The following is a 23,984-nucleotide window of genomic DNA, read 5'->3' on the forward strand; positions in this document are numbered from 1 at the left end:
CATCATTCTGTGCTTAAAAATCACGTTTCTGTTATTGTTTCTTTTTCATGTTGTACCCCACATTATGTCCAGCATATCAATAATAATAATAATAATAATAATAATAATAAAAAAAAAATTGGTAGTAGGGTTGAAAAAATAGCTTACAATCACCAGATGAAGACATGCTGAAAGTAGCTGAATGGAACTTCACAAGACTCGTTTTACTTTCATGAGAAAAAAGTGACATTCAAATATTTAGAGATTTCATGCTGTAAAATTGTGTTACATCCCTATTTAAGATATAACTCACCTTTGTCTTTCAACTCACCTTGACTACTTTTATTTTCCTTTCATCTATGAACAGAAACCTGAGTAACAACAAGATCTCTCTGCTGCGAAACGGCTCCTTCTATGGCTTGGCTGCCCTGGAAAAGCTGTAAGTACTTAAATCAAGCACTCTTAACAGCTTTGTCCTCCCCAGAGTCCTAGTAGCTGTCATCACCACAGCAGTATTGTGCTTTTAAGCGGTAAAAAGGCAAACAGAGAACATGGTGGGAATTAGGAGATCTTTGTCAGTTTTTACCCTGCAGGAGGCTCTCCTGTTTTTATTTTTTTTATTTCCATGTCTTGTGCTTGACTCCCACCGCTGCAGTAAAAAGTCTTACAAGGGGCTAAAATATAACATTATATAAGAGACTAATGCGATGCAAGATCAGTGAGGTTTGACAGTGCGACTGACGAGCCATGTCCATGTCGATGAATCTCGTACCGCATGCAGCGTCCCAGAGGGTTGCATTCATAAAGCCTGATTATAAGCTCTGTGACGGCTGGCCCTGCTTTGCCCCCTGAAGTCAACTATTGATTGCTTTCAACTACGTCCAGCCCAGTGATCGCTGATTTTCTACAGCACACAGAGCCGACAGCGTGATACCTCACTGTGCTTTACTCAAAAAACTATATGGAAGCACACACTCACACATGCAGGATACAATGGCGACTGGTGTGGAAATGATGACTGTCACTTCTGTCCCTGTCACCCCAGACCAGTTGACAGTTAAATACACACTGGAATATTATAACTGGAATAATTATGTCCACTTTCTTCTTCTCTTTGTGACATTGGTGGACATGTAGGATGATATCATGCATCTCTATGGGTCCTATTAGTGGCATTAGAAATATCTACTTGCATTGCTCCAGCACTGCTGCTGCTGCTTTTAAAGGCACTAGGCCAAATGTTTGCTATGGCTGCCCTTTCAGAGCAGCGATTTGTGTGGCCTGTGCCTCCAGTTGGCTCGCTCTATGGACATGTTCTGTCCGTCCACCTTGCCCCATGCAGCCTTTGGCAGTAATGTGTCTGTCACTGGTGACTGATGCGTAGCCAGGTAGCCGCAGTAAGTTGAAAGTGGCAGCCAGATGTTCCCTCGTCTGCCCCTGCTGACCAACTTTCTGCTTGGATGGTTGGCTAGCTGACTGGATGGGATGGTTGAGCTGATTTGGCAGTTGATTGACAGGTCTAATATGGCGTGTTTTTGCACCAACACTGCTGCAGCAAGCCCTAATCCAGTTAAACATACACACCTTTGAAAGTATCAGTGGCAATTTAGTATTTTTAAGAACATTTTTTTGTTTCTACCACTTACATTACCAGACTGTATACAGGCCTTTATTACTTTGCTGTTTCAATGAGTAAACATACAGTATGTAGCACATGAGGTATGTGCAGTTCTTTAGCAAAAGTCAAGTGTTAACTCTATTAATGTTGTAGTTTATGAACTTTAAATAAGATAATTCAGGCCATTTAGAGTAGAATACTAATTTGATAAAGTATTTAATAAAGTATTAAGTAATTTGGAAACTGGAAAAATACCTCTTCTGTAAATATTTTAGTAAAAGATGGAGTGGTACTTAGGATTATTTTTGCGATTTTATTAACCAATATAAGTAGTAGACAGAATAGCTAAATGTTATTCCTGCATTCCTTAACCAATACATTTCTATAAGTTAATTAAATCATGTCAAATACTGAGGAATGATTTGCCCCAACCCCTGCCATTCAAGTAGAGGAGTGGTGACCTACCACTCTGCCACAGCAATATACAGAAACTAGTAGTTATCAAGCAATCTCTATTATTACCATTCAGAGCAACCAAATCCTAATTGTCTTCTACCATTTATAGAGTTATTAAGAGGGTTTTAGTTCAGTTTATATCTGAAACAGCTAAAACTGGTTGAAAACAACCAAGCTTTATCTGAAGATCAAGTATTGATAAATCAGATGGTTAATTCATCCATCCATCTATTTTCTTCCGCTTTATCCGGGGCGGGGTCACGGAGGCAGCAATCTAAGCAGAGATGCCTGGACTTCCTGATCCACATACAACTCATCCAGCTGCTCTGGGGGGCGACACTAGGCCAGCTCAGAGACACAGTCCCTCCAGTGTGTCCTGTGCCTTGCACAAGGCCTCTTCCCAACAGCCTGTGAAGGAAACTCATTTCGGTTGCTTGTATTTGCAATCTTGTGTTTTCCGTCATTACCCAGATCTCATGACCAAAGGTGAGGGTAGGAACATAGATCGATCGGCAAATCGGGAAAAAAGAAAAGTTATGTTTAGAGATGTGAACACACACAAAAGCTAAATATCAAAGCATGTACCTTTATTTTCTTTATTTCTGATGTTCTTATTTCTGAAATCCTCTTTCTTTTCTCCCTATTTTACCTTTTTAGATGCCCATGACTAAGGGGGGCATTTTAACACGGGTATGAACACTTCTAATAGTTGCTGTTGAAGAAAAACTCATTCCCGATTTTAAAGCCTGGCTCACATTGTTTGGTGGAGTTATTGATCAAGACCATTTAAAAACACTAACGAAGAGACTTTAAAAGTACTAAAACGCAAATCACTCTTGAAGATTAGTGTTATTAATATCAAGTTTAATAAAAAAAAGGTCATCGCTTCACTACTGAGTTAAAAAATTTATATTTTCTTATTGTGTTTGAACGTAAGATAGGCTTTAGATATTTAACATGCAACACAATTAAAAAATACTTTTTTTGTTATTATAAAAATTGATATCTTACATGTTTCACTAAAAAGCTTAAAAATCCATAAGCCTCACATAAGGATGCTTACAGTATGTTACAGTAAGTTAAAGTTGGCCTTTCACAATTTTTATAAAGGATGTTGTTGCTTGGAACATATTGAAAAAATGATTAGAATTCCTTCCTCAACTTATAGCTGCATTTTTTTCTTTTTTGCAGCTTAGTTAGCAGAATCATTCTAAATATCCCAATATAACTTTTTATTACACCTAAGATCATCATTTTCATCTTTATCATCACAGGCCACTGTAAAATTTCGGGTCTTTTAAAAAAAAGGTTCAATGGAAATTTATCTTGGTTGAGCAGATAAATGCAGGGCCCCTGTATGTTGGAAGATGGCCTGAATCCCCCCATATGGACAGCGGCCCATTACCGTCAGCCAAAATGAGTCCCAAAGGGGCAAAGCAAAACAAAGCCCATCACTGTTCTCTGTTCAGTACACAGAGTCTTGCTTCATCAAAGGCTCCCATTGCAGAAGGCCTTTCTGTCTCAATGAGACTGGCACAGTTTTTGGTTCTCATGCTATTCATGTCGTATTTTAACATTTGTACAGGAACATATTTTGTAACAAGTATTAACACTATATGGATAAATAAACCATTCTAAAGGAAACATGAAGTGGTCTGATTGCTGAAACCATCAAATACTCGATTACCAAAAGCAAGACTTTTATTCTTGCTTTCTAAGGCGCTAAACTTTGCTGAAGTTGTAGATTCTTGTTCTGTATTAAATAAATTCATTTTTATATGAAAGAAAAATATATATATTTTTTTTCATTCTTATTTGACCAAACATTATTCATCGAGTCAGAGGTATTTGAAGGCAGGCTTGATGGACGGAAGTTACTTTAACCCAGAGGAAAAACAATATTGGAATTCTAGGTAGCATCTGCAATAGGTCATTCCAAGAAGTGGATGTCATAGGTGCAAGGAGGTGTCTTTTCCAAAGTTTTCCAACTCTTGTTTAGACAGTGACGTTTATTCAGTCTTCCTCATGAATGAATCTACCTGGCAGGTGATTGATGGAGGAGTGGCAAATCGCTGAAGGACACATCCTCTCATTGGAGAATATATGTTCAAATAAAAGACAAAAGTATAGATGGGAAATGAATGATGTTTTGCAGCCATAAATCAAAGTGATCCAAAGTATCTTTCCAAGAGGGTGAGAGGTCAGAAAATAATGGTAGGTGGGGAAAAAAAATTCTGCTTTTAGTCAATCGCTGTTGTTTAAAAAAAACAAAAAACAAAAAAAATGATAAAAGTTGGTATTACTTTTGGGAAAGCAGGGAGATTCCCACAATAAATGTACCAATGTAGCAGGGTAATTAAGGACATTTGTATAGATTGTATGTTAACAGGTATAATATGACAGGTTTTTGTTTTAGGTAGTATTGTTATTGATCAGAAGACAGGCCTCACATGAAAATATTTTCCTTTTGAACACTTTGTGACAGCTTTTTCATTTCCTCTGATCTCTTTTTAAGTCACTAATACTGCAAGTAGCAAAAGTTGAGCCTTCTGCCCCAGGAAACAGCCTTTACCTAGAAGACTGTTTTGGTTAGTGTTAATGCATAGAAGGGGAAACAGAAATGCCTTTATTGTCCCACATTAGGGACATTCTGTAAGTTAAGTTAGGCCATTTGATGCATTAATTACAGAAAAACAAAATCCTATAATATGGTCAGGATAAATGGAAAATTTAAAGATTTATTCTAAATGTATTAATCTTATTCTTTATTTATAAACAAAAAAATCAAAGCAAACCAAGTAAATGACTCCTCTGACATAAACTCTGACATTTGCATTTCAGGAGACTGATGAATTTTAATTAATAATCTCATATAATGTATTTATGTTGTTACTATCTCGAAATACAGTTCTGCTCTTTTTCTTGCTGTTCACATGAATGCTACTCTCACAGTCTAAGACAGTTTCCCCCCATTTGTTAAACAAAGTGCATGCAGTATGATGAAGCATTGTATGGAACTAAGTTAGAATTTTAAATATGAATCATTTTATTGTTGTTTGGGAGAGGATCACTGGTGGGTCACTGCTGCAGAATAGCATATGAGCTCAAAAGATGTGTCTAATTCTCTTACCAAGTATGGGGAAACAGGGAGGCTTGCTTTGCTTCGCTCCTTTGTCCTTTTGCTGGAGGTTGTTGATCACAGATTGTTGGCTGCTGCTATGTAAATACAGTAGCAGATGAATCCCGCAAACCTCAGTTGCAATATGATTCCCAACTTGTCCCTTGTTTCATACTTCTAGCCCTAACGGGATAGTCAAGCAAAGCTGCTGTTGCTCAGAAATCTTTCTGGTGATTTTAGACATTAGGGGTTTTTTTGTTGTTGTTTTTTTTCCATCATCTCCTCGTAAATGCCCTCCAATGGTTTCATGTTTTGAAGGTGGTTTTAAATAAAAGTCATTGCTGATTTCTTTCCTCTATTTCTGTGTAATTGAAATGAAGAAAATCAGGAAAAGTATTTTAATATGTAACGCCCATTGGGACGACTAAGCTGCAATTCAGCTGTGTTTGAAAAACTGTTTACTCGCTGTTGAGAAATGGGTTCTGACTGCAGTGATCTTTAATGATGAAAATGCCTTTGAGATCATTTTTTTCATGAACAGCCTTGGTTAACACTAGACACACAGATAGACAGACATATTTTCATATTTCATATTTCCTGTCCTTTGCTGTACAGTTTTTTTTTTTCATATTTTATGGTGTGTCCCTGTATGCTTCCATTGCCTACTTGCTTTGCCATTAAAGGAAAAGTCCGGTCATATTCAGAATTGAAACTTCTGAAAGTACTTTAAGAATGAAATTATTACATATTGTTCATTAAGAGTAATTTCATTTGAATGTGCTTTACTGGAGACATCCATGTATGTCAAAGAACACTACTGCCACCAACCGGTTTGTGACGTCACAATGCGGTATGGGCTGTTGATCAAGTCCCAGTGCTGTATCTGGTGTTTGTCACAACCCACTATTATCCAAGTCATGTTTAAAACATTCCTCTTCGATATTTGGGCTAAGTAGTGTTTTTTTTCTCTGGCCAGACGTTGGCAATCCAACGACAAACCCGTCTGTGGTGGATCATGAACAAAAAGGTGAAATAACTTATTCTTTTTTCACTTTTATCCAATGTATTACAACATCCTGGTCAGTTTAAATATAGCTCTTGTGAATTTCAATGGTGAAGTCCTCTTGAAATCTAAATATTTTTCTTGATTGCAGATGTGTCTAGTAGTTCCCATTGAATTTGCTTGTAAAGCGGGGAGAATGACACTCAGCTTACCGCACCGTGACGTCACTGCCGAAAGATATCAGGAGTGATCAGATGTTACTATGTTTGGTTTTATATTGTTTTCATTTTTTTACTGATTAACACTAAATTAATAAAATCAACACAAACGTATTGGTTTTAGGTATAGATAATGATCCATTGATTATTCCTTGCTGACCGGACTTCTCCTTTATCACCACAATTCCCACACAATGGGAAAAAAAGGGAAATTCTATTCTGTTCTTTTCTATTCTAAAGATTTCATTTGATACCTAAATGTGGTCTGACGTAGTAAATGATGTTTTATGCTTTTTATGCCATGTGGGTAAAAAAATAGCTCCGGAGTAAGGTCAGGCCTCATGTAGTCTTTTTTTATTTAATGTTAATAATAAGCAAACAAATATAGAAGACTCCATTACCATTTGATGATCTGGCAGGGGTAGTTATAAAGCTGTCACAGTGCATACACATTCACTCATTTTAATTGGACTGACCTGTCTGACTGTTTATCTTCCTTTCCCTCTCAGTAAGCTTTCAGCACATATTTACCATTCATTAAACAGTTATCCATCTCTGCTACGGTTTGGCGGTTGGAAATAAGGTGAACAAGCCTTCATCTATAAACTGACCCATGAATGTTCAGCATTGTTGCATGGATTTAGATTAATTCATTTTATGCAAGTTCAGTTAATTTCATATATGATCATAATTGTTTAGGTACTGGTTATCTTTAATAATAATTTTCTATTAGGTCAAAAAAGAATATACAACATGAAATAAGGAGATGCTGAATAGATTATTTTTTTCAGATTTGTTAAAGAAGGTTTGAGATGGCAATTCTGTACAAAAAATAAATATATGATATATATGTTATGGATTAATACTTTATATGTGGATTACTGCCTAGGCTGGATTTTCATTTAGGGGGCAGCCGAGGAAAGGTTAAAGTACTTGTCTTTTTGTTTTTCTTTTATACAGTGTAGCAATTTCCAAAAATTATGACTTTATGCCACTGCTGTGTTCATATGCTAAAATTAATTTAAATAGGATAGATAGATAGATAGATAGATAGATAGATAGATAGATAGATAGATAGATAGATAGATAGGAATATCTATCTTTAATAGATATTTAAGGAGTGTGGACAGCATTGATCCTCTCTTTTTTTCTTACAGCCATGAGATGCATGCTTTATGTATGAAGTATTGAACTTGGGTCGGCATCAACGCTTAACTGGTAAAACTTGGTGTTTCAGACTGTAAACTGATATGCTTTTCAGGACTGTTGACAACTTAACCACTTGTCACAGGATTTAGAACCTTTTCAGACCCCTCTTATTAAGTTTTAATTTTTAAATTTTTTTTTTCAAAAAGACCAAAAGGCAACAATTTTAGCTCCTTTTGGCAACAACATGAGAGCACTGAATGCTCTGAATTAACTGTATGCAGTGAGCAACGAGGGCTGTATTGTTTTATTTGTTCCCTTTACACATGCAAGAACAGCGGTATCAGGTAAATATTTCTGAATTTCACAAGACAATGGACTGCACACAAAGGCAGCAGTGTACAATGGATAAAGAAACTGAGATAACTCTGTCCCCAATTTTAACTTTTAACCAGAGACATGCCCCTAAGTTAAAGAATTCTTCCTTTCGATCAAACATGTATCTTTTATTTGCATATTGATGCAACAGATTTTCTCCAGCAAAGTCGGACTTTGCTGGGGAAACAAACTTATGTGGTTAGAATAACCGTATAAGTTAGAATAAAATGTGTTTTTTACTTTTGTGAAGCAGAAGGAAAAGTATACTGTAGACCCAAAGTGGTAGTATTAGGTATGATATTAAAGGGGGAACCTATTATAATATTTTGCATGACTCCTGCTGTAATTGTCAAACAACAAGGGAGAGAAAGAGCCTCTGGTCTTCTAATAACCATTTCACTAACAAGGAAAAGGAGGTGGGCAGATATGAATGAAAGAGATGAATTTACCCCAGAGGAAGACAAAGGGAAAAGTAAAGGGAAGGGATATATTCCCTTTACTTATACTTAGACTTGGTCAAATTTTATTGTCATTTTGTATACAAAACAAAATTTCGTTCAGTGCAGCTTTCAAGACATTTCCATTTCTTATAGTGCAGCAGTGATAAAATGTAAACATGGTGATCAGATATACACATAAGACTGAGATATAGATTTCCAACACTCAGCGCTTTTTTTTTCTTTTTTCGTTTTATTGAACATTCAGCAGTCTGATGGCAGTGGGGAAGAAGCTGTTTTGGAATCTGCTGGACCCTAACCCTAACAGTGCATGGTGGGGGTGTGAGGGGTCATTTATGATGTTACCAGCAATAAAACATCAAAGACACAGATGCTGCATAAACACAATCTTTTTTGAAGAATTTATGTATATTTCCTCACCTTTTCTGACTAACCTCTAGATTAAGCTGGAAACCAACAATTTATATATTAAATGCAAGTGACAGATAAGCATCCTGCTGTTTTGGGTTTACTTTGCCCAGAAAAGGTTAATAAGACCTAAAGTCTGTTTTAAGGCACTGGGAAGAATTTCAGTAGCTTTTCAAACATTAACTGCAAATTGTGGAGTTTATAGAATGTGCTGCTACTGCTCTTCAAACAGGCACCACAGTGGGAGTCGAAAATGGTCATTGTTTAAACATTGATATCATTTGAGTGACTCCAGCTGTTTCTACAGATACAAAGTCTGGCCTCCACGCTGTGGTTATATTTTGTTTATATCTGTGTAGAAGTGTTAAATATATATACTCAAATCATTACCATTTTTTACTTACCTTAGCTTAAAAATAATTTATAATACATAAAGGTGTTATGTTTTCAGGTTTATGAAAAAAAAACTTGATCAATGTTTAAATTTTTGCTGGAAAACAAAGCATTCTTAAGTGTTTTTTTAGTTCTAGCTTTTGCCTAATTGCTGAACCTTACAAATACTTTGTGCTTATGAGTACATCTGCTTAGCGTATCATCATTTGCTTTGAGCCACACTGCTAACAGCTGTTCTCCTTTTTGTGTGTTGACGTTAATTAGTTTTCTGCCTGCTGGGTCAGACCTTAGAGATGGATACTTTGCTCCACTGGGATTGAATCATGGATGTTTTTCTAGCAGATGGTTTCACTTACAGTAAAGAACACATTATTAGTATTTTAATACTATGCTCTCACCTCAAAATTTAGAATAATTAAATCTTTAATTGGACTTTACTTAAAGCAAAAAAACTCCCATGTTAAGACTACTCTGTTTTAACTAAATTATATATTGATTTTACTCCCTAAATAATTATCAATAAAGTTTCATATTCAAGTTCCAAGCAGAACCTTATGGCAGCTAGCTCTGGGACATCTATTCCAAGACACAGGTTGGTAAAAGAGGAAACAAAAAAATTTATAAATAAACTATCTGTGAAACAATAACTTCTGCATTATAACCAGGATTTATGATCTCCAATCTATACATAAAAATAAACCTCATATTAAAACATATTGCAACAGCCCATTTGTTGCAGTATCATCTTTTGCCTCCTGGCATAAGGAAAAGCAATAGAGTGTTGCTGTGGTGTGGAGGAAGGAGACACAGGAGGCAGAAGAGAGAACAGTTCTAGGAAAAACAGTTTTTCTAAAGAGTTCATTCACCTTTTCTGGACCGACCAAAACTAGTTACCAGCAAACGAGCCTAGGTAAAAACTAGTAATCTCTTACCTGAAGTAATAATGAGACCCCTGAAATTTACTATGGATATTTTAGGACCTCTGATAAAACTTTTCCAGCGAACTCTTTTTTTTGAGGCAGTTTACAAAAGAAATAGTGAGATCTCATCAGGCTGTGCCTGACCAGTTTACCTGTCACTAAACAAAGCTATGATGCTAACCTATGATGCTGAAACCATGCAGCAATGCACAGTTTTACCATATTATTGTGCAACCTTCATATAAAGATGAATTCCTATTGTTGTGGAATTTGGGCCGTCAAATTTAAACAGAGAACTTTGCCCTTTTTGTGTCACAGTTGTCTTTTAATACATCTTTAATCACATGTAATGTGAAAAACTGACCTAACCCTGACCTCAATATTAATATGATGTTTTTCTCCACATTCTTTATCTGATAGAAAAGTTTCTCAAAGGCACTTAGAAAAAAAAAAAGATAAAAGACAACCTCTGAAATAAACCTAAGATGTCAATTGTACAAAACCACATAACATAAAATGCTGTGATGTATTGTATTTTAGGAAAGATTAAGCAAAGGTATAAAAGTTGTCAGTTATGAAGTAAACCCCAGAAACCTCAGCTAGTGAACAAGGTATGAATGTTTGAATCAAGAACATCAGATTGAAAAGAACTGCAGAATGAGGAGGAATGAGGATTACCAAGCCAAGGGTATGTACAGACACAGGCTTTATTTTTTCTCAAGGAGCAACTGAAAAAAACAGTAAAGGTAATTAGATCCAAGGTTCAGGAGGCTGATAGAAGTAAGGTAGTAATAAAAGGTAGTAATAGTAATAAAAAGTATCTTGTGACATGCTTAGAGAGTAGCCTTGAGACATCAAAAGAGCTGGGGAGAAGGTTGTAGACCATGAAAGAGTTTGGGTGAAAAGTGCAGACGGCGGAGATGAAGGATGGTGACCACAAAGGAACTTGGATAAAAACTGGAGTCCACAAAGAAGCTCAGTATCCTGAAAACCCCCAGAAACTTCTGCTGGAGACTGTAACATCCGAAAGAGCCCTGCAGTAGCAGGAAAGATCTCTTATTTAGCTTGAGAGCAGGATCATAGAAAAGCTCTGAAACTGGAGCACAGAGACTTCTGGAACTGAAGTGCAGAGAACCCTTTTGGGTGCAGAGAACCTCAGGAACAGAAGTACAGATAATCTAAAGAACAGAGGCCTGAGGAACCTCAGGAACAGGAAGTCATGGTATTGCAAAACCTGACTTTTGGAAAAATGCAAAAAGCCATGGAAGTCACAGTGTGCTTTTGCTTTTTGTTTTCAACTTGTCAACTTTTCTTAGAATGTGAAAAATAAAAGTTATTAAAGGCACTAAGCATTTACTGTATGTATATAACAGTAGTTTCATAGCTTCTGCTGGACAATGTTTCTTATATAAACTACAGATTGTCTCTACTAATCAACACTGGGATTTAACAAGCCTTAACAACTTCAGAGTTGAACCTACAGTACATGCCTAGCTCTAATTTAATGGACTCTAATTTAGAGTCCATTAAAAAGTGAAAACATGCCAGAAAATGCTAAAAAGTTGAATAAACATTGACTATCCTCCTATCTGATACATTATCTATAATATTTCTCAATTATGATATATAGCAATAGTAAATTTATTGGAGGAAAATACTTTTTTAGAACTAATTCAGTACTGAAAACTTATAGAATAGTGATAGATACCGCTAGATTACCAAATATATACTGTACTGGCAGATGGAAACAACGCACATTTTAATCTACTGGGTAAATTAATATCTGAGCTCTACAGGGTTGCTGGGGGTGAAGTGTTGTGCTCAAGGACACAACAACACTAAAAGCCGGAGCTGGGTCTTGAACCAACATCCTTCCAGTTGCAGGTATACAGGCAAACTCCTTGATACAATGCCACTGTCACTCCTAAATAATTAAAACCAATGTCTCTATCCACATTGGCCCCAGTGGGGTCCGGTCACCAAGGCCATGTGAATCAAGAAAGTAATTCAGAAAAAAGGAAGTCTGATTGGATCTCCTGGTTTCTGTGTCAAGCTCCTTAATTTTACAAGTCAAAGAGGAAATCAACCCACCAACCTATGCTAACTTTACTAGCAAAACCAAAAAAGGAAAAACATAAAGAAAACAGAGGGGCTACTGGCAGATTAAAAAGGATAATTATGCACATAGATAATGAGTTTTGCTTGACAGATCCTGGGAAGATCAAAATACCCATGAGAGCTTCTTTTTCCCTGTGAGCCATTTGTGGAGCCAGATCTTCAGCTGGGCCAGCCTTGTCACAGTATTCAATGTGAGTCACTATTTGCAGCACACATGCTCTGCACATGCACAGCAGCCACACCGTAATCAGTGTAAACCCGGCATTATTGGTACACATTACTGGACTTTTCCGGCTTACCCATGCACCTATGGGTATATGGTCTTCCAGCAGCAAGAAAGGCACTTCCAGATCCACCATGACATCCATTTGAGAGAGTGCTGAAAAGAATAGAAGAAGAAAACTTTCTGCTTTCCAAACACTTCCCAGTTTCCTGTTGAAGCTCTTTGTTGCACCTGATATAAGGACCATCTCTCCACAGACTTCTCTGTTCAGTATTTATCACTGTAACAGTTCAAGATAACTTCCACCACTCTAAATGCTTTCAAAAAACTAAAAAATGTTCCGTCTAGGTCCTCAGCCTGACATCTGATGCTGGAATGATCGCTATATCAAGTTTGATAAAACTATTTAAATGGCTTAGCCATGTATCTATTAAATATATTTTTATTATTTCTGTATAATTTCTAGTATATGCATGCAGAGGATACCTTGCACTCTACAACACTGTTTTTTTTTTTCAACTTTGACTGTTGAGTATACAGTACTGAGAGAGGATGCAACAGATCAATTCTGATTATAAATCAGGGAGTAGAATTTACTTTCGAATGATTTCTTCTGATCGTGCAAGCCTTTGGCACCTGCATACTTGCATTATACTGTAAACTCTACACAATACTTACAGGATATCTTTGAAACCAAAATTGTAGTAGTTTCACTGAGTGCAGATGTTTCTTTTTCTAAAACTAAATAGGAAATGAGAATATACAGGATTCAAATCTAAACTTTTAGAATAGGAGTTTATTTTAATGATGTTAAGGATTTCACCATAAGAATACTCCAGTGATGCATTTGTTTTGGGCAGACTCATGCAGAAGTTTTTCCTGTCCAGTGTTAAGGCAATAAATCATTAAGTTGACAATATTTTAAGCATTCCGCTGCCAGACATGGCAGAGTGCTGAGCTCCAAGACAGTTTAGAGTACAAGGAGGTGCTTGAGGCCTAACCACTCTGTCCACTTGCTTTTTTGTAACATATTTTGCATGATCAAAGCGAACTCTGGGAGTGAATAAAGAGGGAGATAGCCTGACCTCACTAGATCTGGAGCTCAGTTTCTCTGGGAAGACAACTTTCCTCTACTTTCCAGGGTATGCAGTCAGAATAAGAACTTATGGAGAATGCCTTCTAATGTTCTTAAGTGATTATGGTAAAAAAAAAAAAAAAAAAAAAAACTTATTTGGGAAAAACAACCCATGTCAGATTAAAATTAGAATTATGTGCTCTAATATTTTATGGAAGTTCAAAAATGTCCCTGAAGACAACAGTTGATGTTAAATCACAAGATGGAACTGGGTATCCTAACCGTGCAAACACAATTTGTAGCATTTTTTAGTGAAGTACACAAAGTATCCCACATTATTAATCATGCTACTGATTGTTTTGCTGCTAAAAAGGGGTTTCTTTAACATAAGTATGGATGTTAAAGAAACACAAGTTGGGTTCCAACACTGATCAAGATATTTCTCCAAATACTACATCCAGTTATCACTGAAAAAAATGCACAACCCTGCCCTAACCCATAAAACCCTCAATCACTATATAGAGTGAAGACTATATACAGTAGTGGACTTCATATTGAACTAAGTTAACTTACCGTTTGGACAGATGATCACTACTTTTCACTCCCTGTTGGTCTTGTAACTCATCGGTTTGATGTTAACCAGTCTCTTTTTGTGTGTATTTGGTTGTGTGTCTGTTTGAAATATTTTTCTGAAGTTGATTTATTTATTGTTGTTTTTCAAAGTTGTCTGAAATGAATTCCTTTTCATTCGTTAATTCATTCAGTCATTCGTTTGTTTATTTATTCATTCATTCATTCAGTCATTCAGTCATTCATTCATTCATTAATTCAAGCTTGTTTTAAATCTGGTTGTGAAAATGAATATCAGGCTATCACTAAGCATTTGACATTTTTTTTTTGCTATGATGAAAATATTGATCTATGTCACAAACCATATTTATATAGATGAACTATATACATTCTGAGAAAAAACAAGCTATAGTGATGCAATAAGGAAATATACAATTGATTTAAATGGTAAGTCACAGCAAATATCCAAGTACATCAATAATTTCCATTTTCACTATAATAAAAAAGCTGTATCTTTGATATTCTGGCATAACAAGTATTGTTTCACAGCATCCTTTATTTTAACACTATTACTGTTTGTTTAGGAACAAATAACAACAAGAATCATACACTTGCTGAGGGTTTTAAAGAGACGCTACCATTCTGCTCTTCTTTGCACAGAACATACAGAGTAGAGTTAAAGGAAACCAGCGACACAATTTCAGGAAGTTTTCCTTGGCCTGCATAGAAAACCAGAGAGATTTTTCTGAGGTCCATTTTTAGTAGTGTGAGACCTTAAGGGTAGGCGGTGTGGGTGGACATGGAGTACTGGTCTTAAACTGCCACATGTGTCTTTTTGACTCTTTAGTGGATGTGGTTTGGGTCTATAGCTAGCAAAAAATGGTATGTGTGGTCTAGATAATAGGTGCACCTAAACTTACCGAAGCATGACACCAGCATTTCTAAATTACATATGTAAATATGAAAAAAACAAAACAAAAAACACTGCTTTGATTAAACTTTCAAAAGGTTTGTAAAACGTCTGTATTACCAAGTTCAAACTCAATGTAAAAATGCACTTGGCCATCTTAATGGATTTTTCAAAGGAGTCACAGTTCATTGCTTGTCTGTTTATTCTTCCAACAGAAGTTTATAACATTTCATATGACAGCGTTTTTTTTCTCACCAGTGATCATGTGGGTAAGTTAATGGATAACCTAGTTATTTCTGACCATTTTTATTTTTCTGTTTTCTCTAGGTACCTGAAGAACAATCTGATAAGTACAGTGGAGCCTGGAGCTTTCCGTGGGCTTGTGGAATTGAAGAAACTGTAAGTTTGATTATGCCTTGGTGCAGCCTAAGAAGGGCTTCAGGACAGAAATTATTACATGTGAGGTTTAGTTTTTGACTTATATAGCAAGAATGAGTTTTATCCATGGCTGAAACCCTTGATTTTCAGTTTCCACACAACGCTTCATAGTCATACTATAAGGGTCCAGTGGAAATAATTAGCTCTAGAAAACTATGTGAATTGCTTTATTTTCAACAGTTCTTTTAGGGAATGATAACTTTTAAGAAATAAATAAAAAGACTTTCATTTTGTTACCAAAGATATTAAAAGAAAATTATCTCTTGTTTAAGACACAAAAATAATTCATGTTGTAGCTAAAATATTGAAATATTAGTTTGTCACAAGGAGCCGGTATAAAATATAGAAAAAAATCTAAGCAAAATTTAGTACATTTATTTAAATGCTGATTTTGCTTAATACTGCACCGTTCTCATTAGGAACTATTAACACAAATGTTACAAAACAGTGAGCAAAAGGTAATACTCCAGTGGTTTCAAAACAATACCTGTCCCAGTTTTTTGACCATACATTTGTGCAAACCGCCTTACCTGACTTTCATCCAAGATGCAATCAATTATGGCTCAAAACAGCTACTGTATCAAGCTAGCGTCATTGAGCTATTCACATCAAATGTGTTGAGGTTTGTAGTTGCAATTTAATAAAAATGAGATGTTCTTTGTTATTGAACATTTTTGCAATTCATGTTTTCATTGTCCTCTGATTAGTTTTTGATTCTTTTAGTTGTTTTTTTTTTTTTTTTTTTAAGAAATTGGTGTATCTATCAGTAATAACAAATTGGTGTGACAAAATGCCCAACAAAATAATTTTATAGAGTGCTTAACATGGTTGATTTATTTGATAACATAATGAACTACTTAACTAGGCTAAAATGTTCCATATAAATAGGCAGAGAATAGAGATGAACTTTAGTTTATACCTAAACATCTACTTAATTTATTATATTTGATTAAGAATGTTTTAAAAAAGCAAAGATTTTCTTTTTTTTTCATTAAGGTGACTCTTACTTTACTATTTTACCTCCATTTATGTGACCCTTGTTTTGGAAATTAGTTAGGAGAAATAGAAGTATTTTTTTGTATTACATGAAATTTTCGAACTTTACAATATATATATAAGAAATAACCAATAACGGGTGACCAATAATGTGTGAAATGCAAATGTTAAAAAAGAAAATGTGCAGGAGATGAATCCTTCCCTTGTAAAGAGATTGGCTGTTTATTGTTTTGGACGAATTGCAGTCAGGAATCCTACCATTTGTCCAGCCAGATTCTGCAGCACAAAAATAGAACATAAAGACAGAAATATCTGACAGTAACACCCAGCAATAAGCCACAACAATGGGCTTTACAGCTTTTTTTTATCATTATTTACAGCTGTAAAAAGATTCAGGTTCTAAAAATGGAATTAAAGTTTCTTCTCAGCTGGCACTGCTTCTACCTCTCTTCTTTCCTTAATGATTACTTCAGTATAAAAGGTTAAGGATTGAGGGACATGATTACAGTGGGATAGTTAGCAGGATCTGAACTGGCAGGGATGCAAACAGTGAGTTAACAATATTGATTCTGGGCGCGTGTGCACGCAGCCTTGGGGAGAAGCAGAGGGCTAATTTAAGTGCTCCCCAACTGGTGATTATTCGAGTGCTCTGCTTATTTTCCCACAGCTGCTCCAGCCCAGCAGCCCTTTAATTACAGTGTGTGTGTGGGCGTGGAGATTTGGACACAACAGTGCTCCGCCACTCGCATATGGTCGCTTGCTCCAAGCGTTCAAATGTGTTTGTTTAAAATGATGTGTGTGTGTGTTGGGGTGTGTGTATCTGTGCCAGCAGTTGTTATGTAAAATGTGAAATTTTGCAAAAGGTCAGGACAAATTTCTCAGGAAATGGCAAGGATGACAGAGAAAAACAGTGTTTTCTTTTTAGCTTTTCAAGTTCTTTATGCAGGCATGTAGCATTAAAGCACATATGACAACAGACGCACCTCTGATTTCTGTTCCTATATATTCCACCAACAATATCAGAAAAACTCTCAGGCAAATGAGGCATATTTATAATTTTCTTTTTTTCTTTATTGTAGGGATCTGTCTGACAACAGAATTGGCTGCCTCTCACCTGAGATGTTTCTTGATCTTAGCAGACTCTCAAAATTGTGAGTAGCAAACTTTACTTAAAGGCTATCTGCAAAGGCTAAAGCCTTTCTGGTGTTTTTAGTATAATTTATGTTGGAGTGGGAGATAATGGTGTTATTGGTGTATGGATATGATAGTGTTTTTTTTTTTTCCTCAAACAGGGATTTATCAGGAAACATCTTCTCAACTCTGTCAGATGGACTCTTCACATACCTCCCGGATCTTAGAGTACTGTAAGATGACCACATCATAAATATATAAACAACTGGGTAAACATATTAGGTACTATATTAAGTACTTTTTTACAGTTGGTTGCTGAATAGCCAATCATACTGTGGTAACTCAATATGTTTAGGAATAAAGTGAATATAACCTGCTGAGTAGCATCAAATGATGAGGATTTAAATAACTTTGAAACTGGATTAAATACTATTGTCATTTGAAATAGTGTAGGTATTTCTGATTAGCCTTGATTTTCAATTCAGTTTATTTATATAGCGCCAATTTCAAACCACATTATTTCAAGGCACTTTACAGAGAAAATTCACCCACATTATACTGTCAGATGAGTTCAAAGATTTCTATCTAACGAAAACCAGCTGATTGCATCGACTCTATCTCTGCTTCTGTCTCATTGGGACAAAAAAAGAAAAAAGAAGCAGAAATACAAAAGGCAACCATAAACCATTTTCACCTGCAAATGTTTTTTTCAGATGTATTAATAATAGTCTGAAGAAAGAACAATCAACAAAGATTGGCAGTTTTGGTGGATAAAAATTGGGTTGAGGAGGATGGGTTCCAAATGAGAAAGGCAAACATACTTTCAATACCCACTCAATGCAGCAAAGGGTCCATTATTCCTTAGTAAATGCTTTTTGAAAAAAAAATAAAAATAAATAAAAACTACCACTAATAACAGGGAAATCTTATTTCTTTGTAACCAGCTTAGGATATATGCAGGAGACGGCATAATTTCTTCCCTTACTCTTATTTTCACTTTTGTTCATTGTACAAAATGTGTTTTTCCCTTTTCAAGCATTTTATTTGGTAAACTATCTGTTGCATCTGTGTCCTTGAAGTCCAAGAGCTACTAAATAATGTTTAAACAGTATGCTTATACTTCCACCAGGCACTTTGGCACAGAGACGTTGTTCTGTGACTGTCAACTGAAGCCGTTGCTCCGTTGGACTCACCAGAACTCAGTGAAGGTTGTTAATGACACAGTCTGTGTTTTTCCAACCCACCTTCATGGCCTGGAGTTCCGCAACCTACAAGAACATCAGCTCACATGTGGTAAGGAACTTGTTTCCATAACAGTTTAATGCTAAAAGAGTTTGTTGCATAACATATCAAACCAACTATACTTTGGTCTGTTCTGCATCAATAGGATGGTTTGTTCAAATTACTACAAGTATTACAATTTCCACAAGTTATAAGATTGAAGGATAGAAAATCCCATCAAACTTTTCATACTTAGGTATTAATATTTCATATAGGGCTGGATGATATTTGAAAAAAAATGTATATCACAGAATTCTGATTGATATGGTTTAATTCTGGTATAGATACAAACAATATAAAAAGCTTCACAAACACTACCAGGAATGCCCCCAACAGATGCCTGTGCAAACTTATGAAAATTATTTTAAGTCTATAACACTCTTCATATATAACACTGTTGAGATATATAAAAAAAACAAAAAACAAATCATGCATCTAACTATGTTTATTTGGAGCTTAAAGCTCAACATGTTTTTGCCTCTTCCAAAGTTTCTCTGTGAGATTCTCTTTCATATGTTCTATTAGACAAACATACCTTAGTCTGAAAGACTCTGTTCACAAATTATTAAAATAAAGTAGCAAAAACAACTCCTAACTAGCTTGAAAAATACAAACTAAAGGTCACCAGTGCTCTAACTTTCGACAAACCCGTATTAGCACTTTATAAAGTGCTTTAAAAGTTTTTCTTTTCAAATCATCCTGTTAAGATTTCTTCCCCTCTGTGTCATTCCTGCCACAGTCTAGGGAAAGCAATTTTGTAAATGTTGAAATTATTATACCTGACAATTTGCTAAATTATCAGTGTTATTAACTTGCTTATCTGTGTGGGTGGACATTGGACCGGCTGTTCAAGCCTGGGTTGCCTTCAACACCAATAAATGTCTATGACTTGTCTTATAATTCATGCAGGGTTATTAGTCATTAACTACATGGAAAATATTGTCTTTGTCTATTGAAGTTGTTCACTGAAAAGAAGTTAATTTAGCTCTTAAAGAATATCAGTCACTGCTATAAAATAACCACAGACAACCACAATTAAAATAGGGTACACTTTATTAAACCTAATAATCCCTATCACAGCATTATTATGTTTAGTGTGGCCTGTACTTTTTCCAAGACAAGAGACTTGACCAAAGTGTCAAGTCTCTTGACACTGATGTGGCAAAAAACATTGTAGCCACAACTGCCCTGGGGCTCACTGACAGAAGCGAGACTGCAGTACACTGGCGCCATCAGTCCCTCCGACCACCATCTGTAGACAATGCAGGTGAAGTGTCTTGCCCAAGGACACAACAACACTGAAAGCCAACACCCTCCGGTTGCAGGGCAAACTCCTTCATGCGGCACCACTGTCGCCCCCAACCATGCAACCACTAAAAGTTATTGAAATAAAAACAGGATACATCAAAGAATCCCTAAACATAGAAGGAAATCAATGCGTCGTTGAGGTAGAGTCTTTGATAATTTCAATTGGCTTAGTTCCTTTAGATTAGCTGCATTAATTATACTGTGAAGCAGTAGTATAAAGCAGGGTGTAGCAGTAGTCTTTGGTATTGGTCAACTCTATTAGGTTTCAGTTATTCTAATAAGTTAATAATTACCAGCACCACAATAAATCCAATGTAACAGCATTGAAATGTGTATGTAATGTGGCGATGTGAGGATGAGAGGCTTCTGCTGTCAAGGTAACCAATAGCTTAGGGGCTTACGACAACTAACCAACAGCTAACCACAGGTCACAAACATAGATTGCAAGTCATGCGTACTCTTGTAAGCTAGCAACTTGGATGATGATCAACAAGCCAAAAATCATAATATGTCAGACTGCGCTAAAACTTTGGTCAATAAAATTCCTTTTTGTCACAAACTAAGCTACTCTCCACAAGATGGCAGAGTAGACATTGGCTTACAATGTTACTGATAGCGTTAAACCATACCAAACCACTAACACTGAACTTGTAGAAATCACAGGGAGTAGTCGGGGTAGAAGAAAAGGAAAACACACACGGCACAACGCGATATATAACACACCACTTGAATATTTGTCACAAAAGCATCATCAAAATAGTTTGTAGGGGCTCATTTTCAATATTCCCAACATACCAATTCAAGGACCTAATTTTCAATATACAAAGCACCATTAACTTCTAAAGGCTGATTTATACTTCGAAATTATGTCCTCTGCGTCGGTGTCGCGGTGAAAGCAGAGACGTCCCCTCCGCAGACACTCTGCTGCATCTCTCCTAATTTGTAGGTGACCGTACACAGTAGACAGGAGGCCTCTGATTGTTTAAATCTATATTCAAACTAACTATGCGTATCCTGTTTGGTACCTTACCGGCTTGTTTTGTTTATATGACCACGATTGCGGAAAATGGCTAGAAGAGCACGGTGCCCAAAAATGCTGGGACCCTTTTTCCACCTGGTTCCCCGCTCTTTTTCGCCCTCATTTCCATCCATTGTCAAACAAACTTGCCCCCACTTCCTCACCGCCTTGGCCGTATCTAGACCAACAGCTATTTTGTGATTTTCCCCTTTTTGCGTTGTGGTGTGGAATAAACATAGCACAGACCACACTTCAAAAATGTCTGCATCATACCTGCAACAACCTCACTGCGACACATTACTGCAGGAGTATAACCAGCCCTTGACTCTCCTCACCCAGGCATTTGGTGCTTCCATCTGCGTGGGGAGAATAATCCATCCATCCATCAATTTTCTATAACGCTTATCCCAAGCGTGGTCGCGAGGGGTGCTGGTGCCTATCTCCAGCTGTCTACGGGCGAGTGGCGGGGTACACCCTCGACAGGTCGCCAGTCCATCGCAGGGCAACACAGACACAAACAGGACAAACCACCATTCACAAACACACTCACACCTAAGGAGAGTTTAGAGAAACCAATTAACCTAACAGTCATGTTTTTGGACTGTGGGAGGAAGCCGGAGTACCTGGAGAGAACCTGCGTATGCTCAGGGAGAACATGCAAACTGCATGCAGAAAGAACCTGGACCGAGAATCAAAACCTTAACTTTCTTGCTGCAAGGCGGCAGTGCTGCTGCGCCAATGAGAAGCCCTGGGAGAGTAATCTGTTGATTTTTTTTTTTTGATTATTCGAATAGCATTTGGATAGCCAAAGGTTCTTTAAGGAAGATTTTTTGCAAAAGTAAACCAAAAGAAGCTAAAACTTTTTCACATGATAACAAACAAACAAAACCTTTTTTTTATCTTAAATGCAAAATGTTTATATATTAGTACAATTTTGATATAATTTCTGCTCTAAGTGGGTTGTTCTGTCGCTAAAGGCATGTTTTAGAGTCTCCATACGCCAGTTAACGATTAATCGATTACTAAATTAGTTGACAATTATTTCAGTAATCGATTATGTGTAAATTGTTTCAGCGCTAATAAAAAGTCCTCTGAACATTATTTTGAAAAACAATGATGGCAGAGTTTGTGTCAGTGTTGGTCTATCATAAAACTCCAGTAAAACACATTGAAGATGAGTGTTTTAGCATCTCAAAGGATGGAAACAGCAACTAGTCAACATACATTTAGAAGAGACTGTATATAACTCTAAAAGACAAAATTATTAGAAAAGCTATAATGGGACGTATCTGTCCTTAATTAGTAAATCGGAGGAACATTTTTAAGGATGTTAAATGGGCTTCTTCATAGAGCAGTAGAGAAATCCAACTGTCTTTACCTTTTGTTATCTGAAACAGTGGTTGCCTTCCAGCCTTTCCCTGTCCTTCCCTTCATTTTCCCTCTTTCTTTCTCTATCTCCTCACTTTGTGCTGCAGTCCACTGGGGAATTGTATTTCATATATGATAGAATCATGCTCCCGTCTCCTTATATCAGGATTGTGCAAGGGACATTGCTGCGGAATGAGAAAATGTCTGTGTGTATGTGTGTGTGTCCTTATGTGTGTATGTGTGAACTACAGGCATCTTACATGATGATGCACTGTTTGCACAATGTGACACCGCTCTCAGCAAACTAATTAAGAGATATGTGTTCTGGTGTGTGTCAGGCACATGGTTCCCCCTGCAGTTCTTGTTTTTACTTGCATAGTCAGTCTTATCCAAAGATTTCTAAACCATAGACATAGTAGACTGATTTCCTACAAATCTAGCTGGATGTGTTTTTCATTTAGTCAAAACAATCCAAAGCAATTACAAGCTAATTTTGCACAGTCCCCAGACAAAGAGCCAAGAGAGGAATCCAGTGGCAGTACAAAGAGCACTCGTTTCAGGCCTTAAAGCATCCATTATGGGATTACAGTGATAACATTATGGGCTCCATGCTCCTGCATTTCTTGGCCTTCATACAGCACTCTACACTAACTTCATCTTACACCACCTCATTCATTCGCCTGGCAACAAGCATTTTAGAGTTGGATGCAATGTTGTGCTGTTAGAGCAAGGTTTTAAATGCTGTTTGATCATCTTTACTCATTTGATCATTGATCATTGTTTTTTTTCTATTTTAAAGGGAAAATTGTTCACCTGTGTAGTAAATCATCCAGAAATTTTTAGGTGTTGTAGATATTACTAAGTGACTAGAATTGTGGCTAATGCAAAAAAGGTTATTTGAAAAACCGATTATGAAAAGAATATACCTTAACTTTTCAAAATAGCATTTGAAATATTAACATTACTTTACTTTTTCTCCCTGGCATTTTTTATTTTTTTATAAAGGCATTACAGGGAACAGTCTGTGCAAAAGTTTATTGATTGATTGATTGACTTTATTGATCTCACAGTGGAGAAATTTACATGTTACATCAGCTCAAATAGTCAATGGAGGACAATTTGCTAAAGCGGAGGTCTTCAACAGGGGGTCTGCGAACCCTAGGGGGTCCACAGAGGTACTGCATAGAGGTTGCAAAAGTTTTGGTTTATTAGCCATTGTTTTATATTCTCCTCCTGCAATTTTTTCCATTAATTGAAATGTCTTTAAATACACTTTAACATGAATTCAACATACTGAAGTAAACAGATAAATGGAGGCAGAAGATGTCTTTCAGTCATCAATGCACACATTCAGCGACACACAGGGGCTCTGCCAAGCTGGGCTCCGTTTCATTCACAACACCTGTCCCATCAACGACGAATCAGAATCAGAAATACTTTAATAATCCCAGGG

The 23,984-nt window shown here is 36.5% G+C and overlaps 1 protein-coding gene across 1 annotated transcript in view; it reads left to right on the forward strand.

The window, feature by feature from the left end:
- The first annotated feature begins 352 nt into the window (after positions 1–352).
- The window catches only part of LOC107097326 (adhesion G protein-coupled receptor A3-like), a 227,470-nt gene continuing 203,838 nt past the window's right edge, over positions 353–23,984 (forward strand). Inside the window, exons 1-5 of the mRNA XM_015394443.1 lie at positions 353–418; positions 15,319–15,390; positions 17,505–17,576; positions 17,718–17,789; positions 18,686–18,849. Of these exons, the coding sequence (XP_015249929.1) occupies positions 17,545–17,576; positions 17,718–17,789; positions 18,686–18,849 (268 nt within the window). The 5' untranslated portion in view covers positions 353–418; positions 15,319–15,390; positions 17,505–17,544. The remainder of the gene's footprint in view (positions 419–15,318; positions 15,391–17,504; positions 17,577–17,717; positions 17,790–18,685; positions 18,850–23,984) is intronic.

The sequence above is a fragment of the Cyprinodon variegatus genome, unplaced genomic scaffold (assembly GCF_000732505.1).
Source record: "Cyprinodon variegatus isolate N-32 unplaced genomic scaffold, C_variegatus-1.0 Scaffold685, whole genome shotgun sequence".
Lineage (NCBI taxonomy): Eukaryota > Metazoa > Chordata > Actinopteri > Cyprinodontiformes > Cyprinodontidae > Cyprinodon > Cyprinodon variegatus.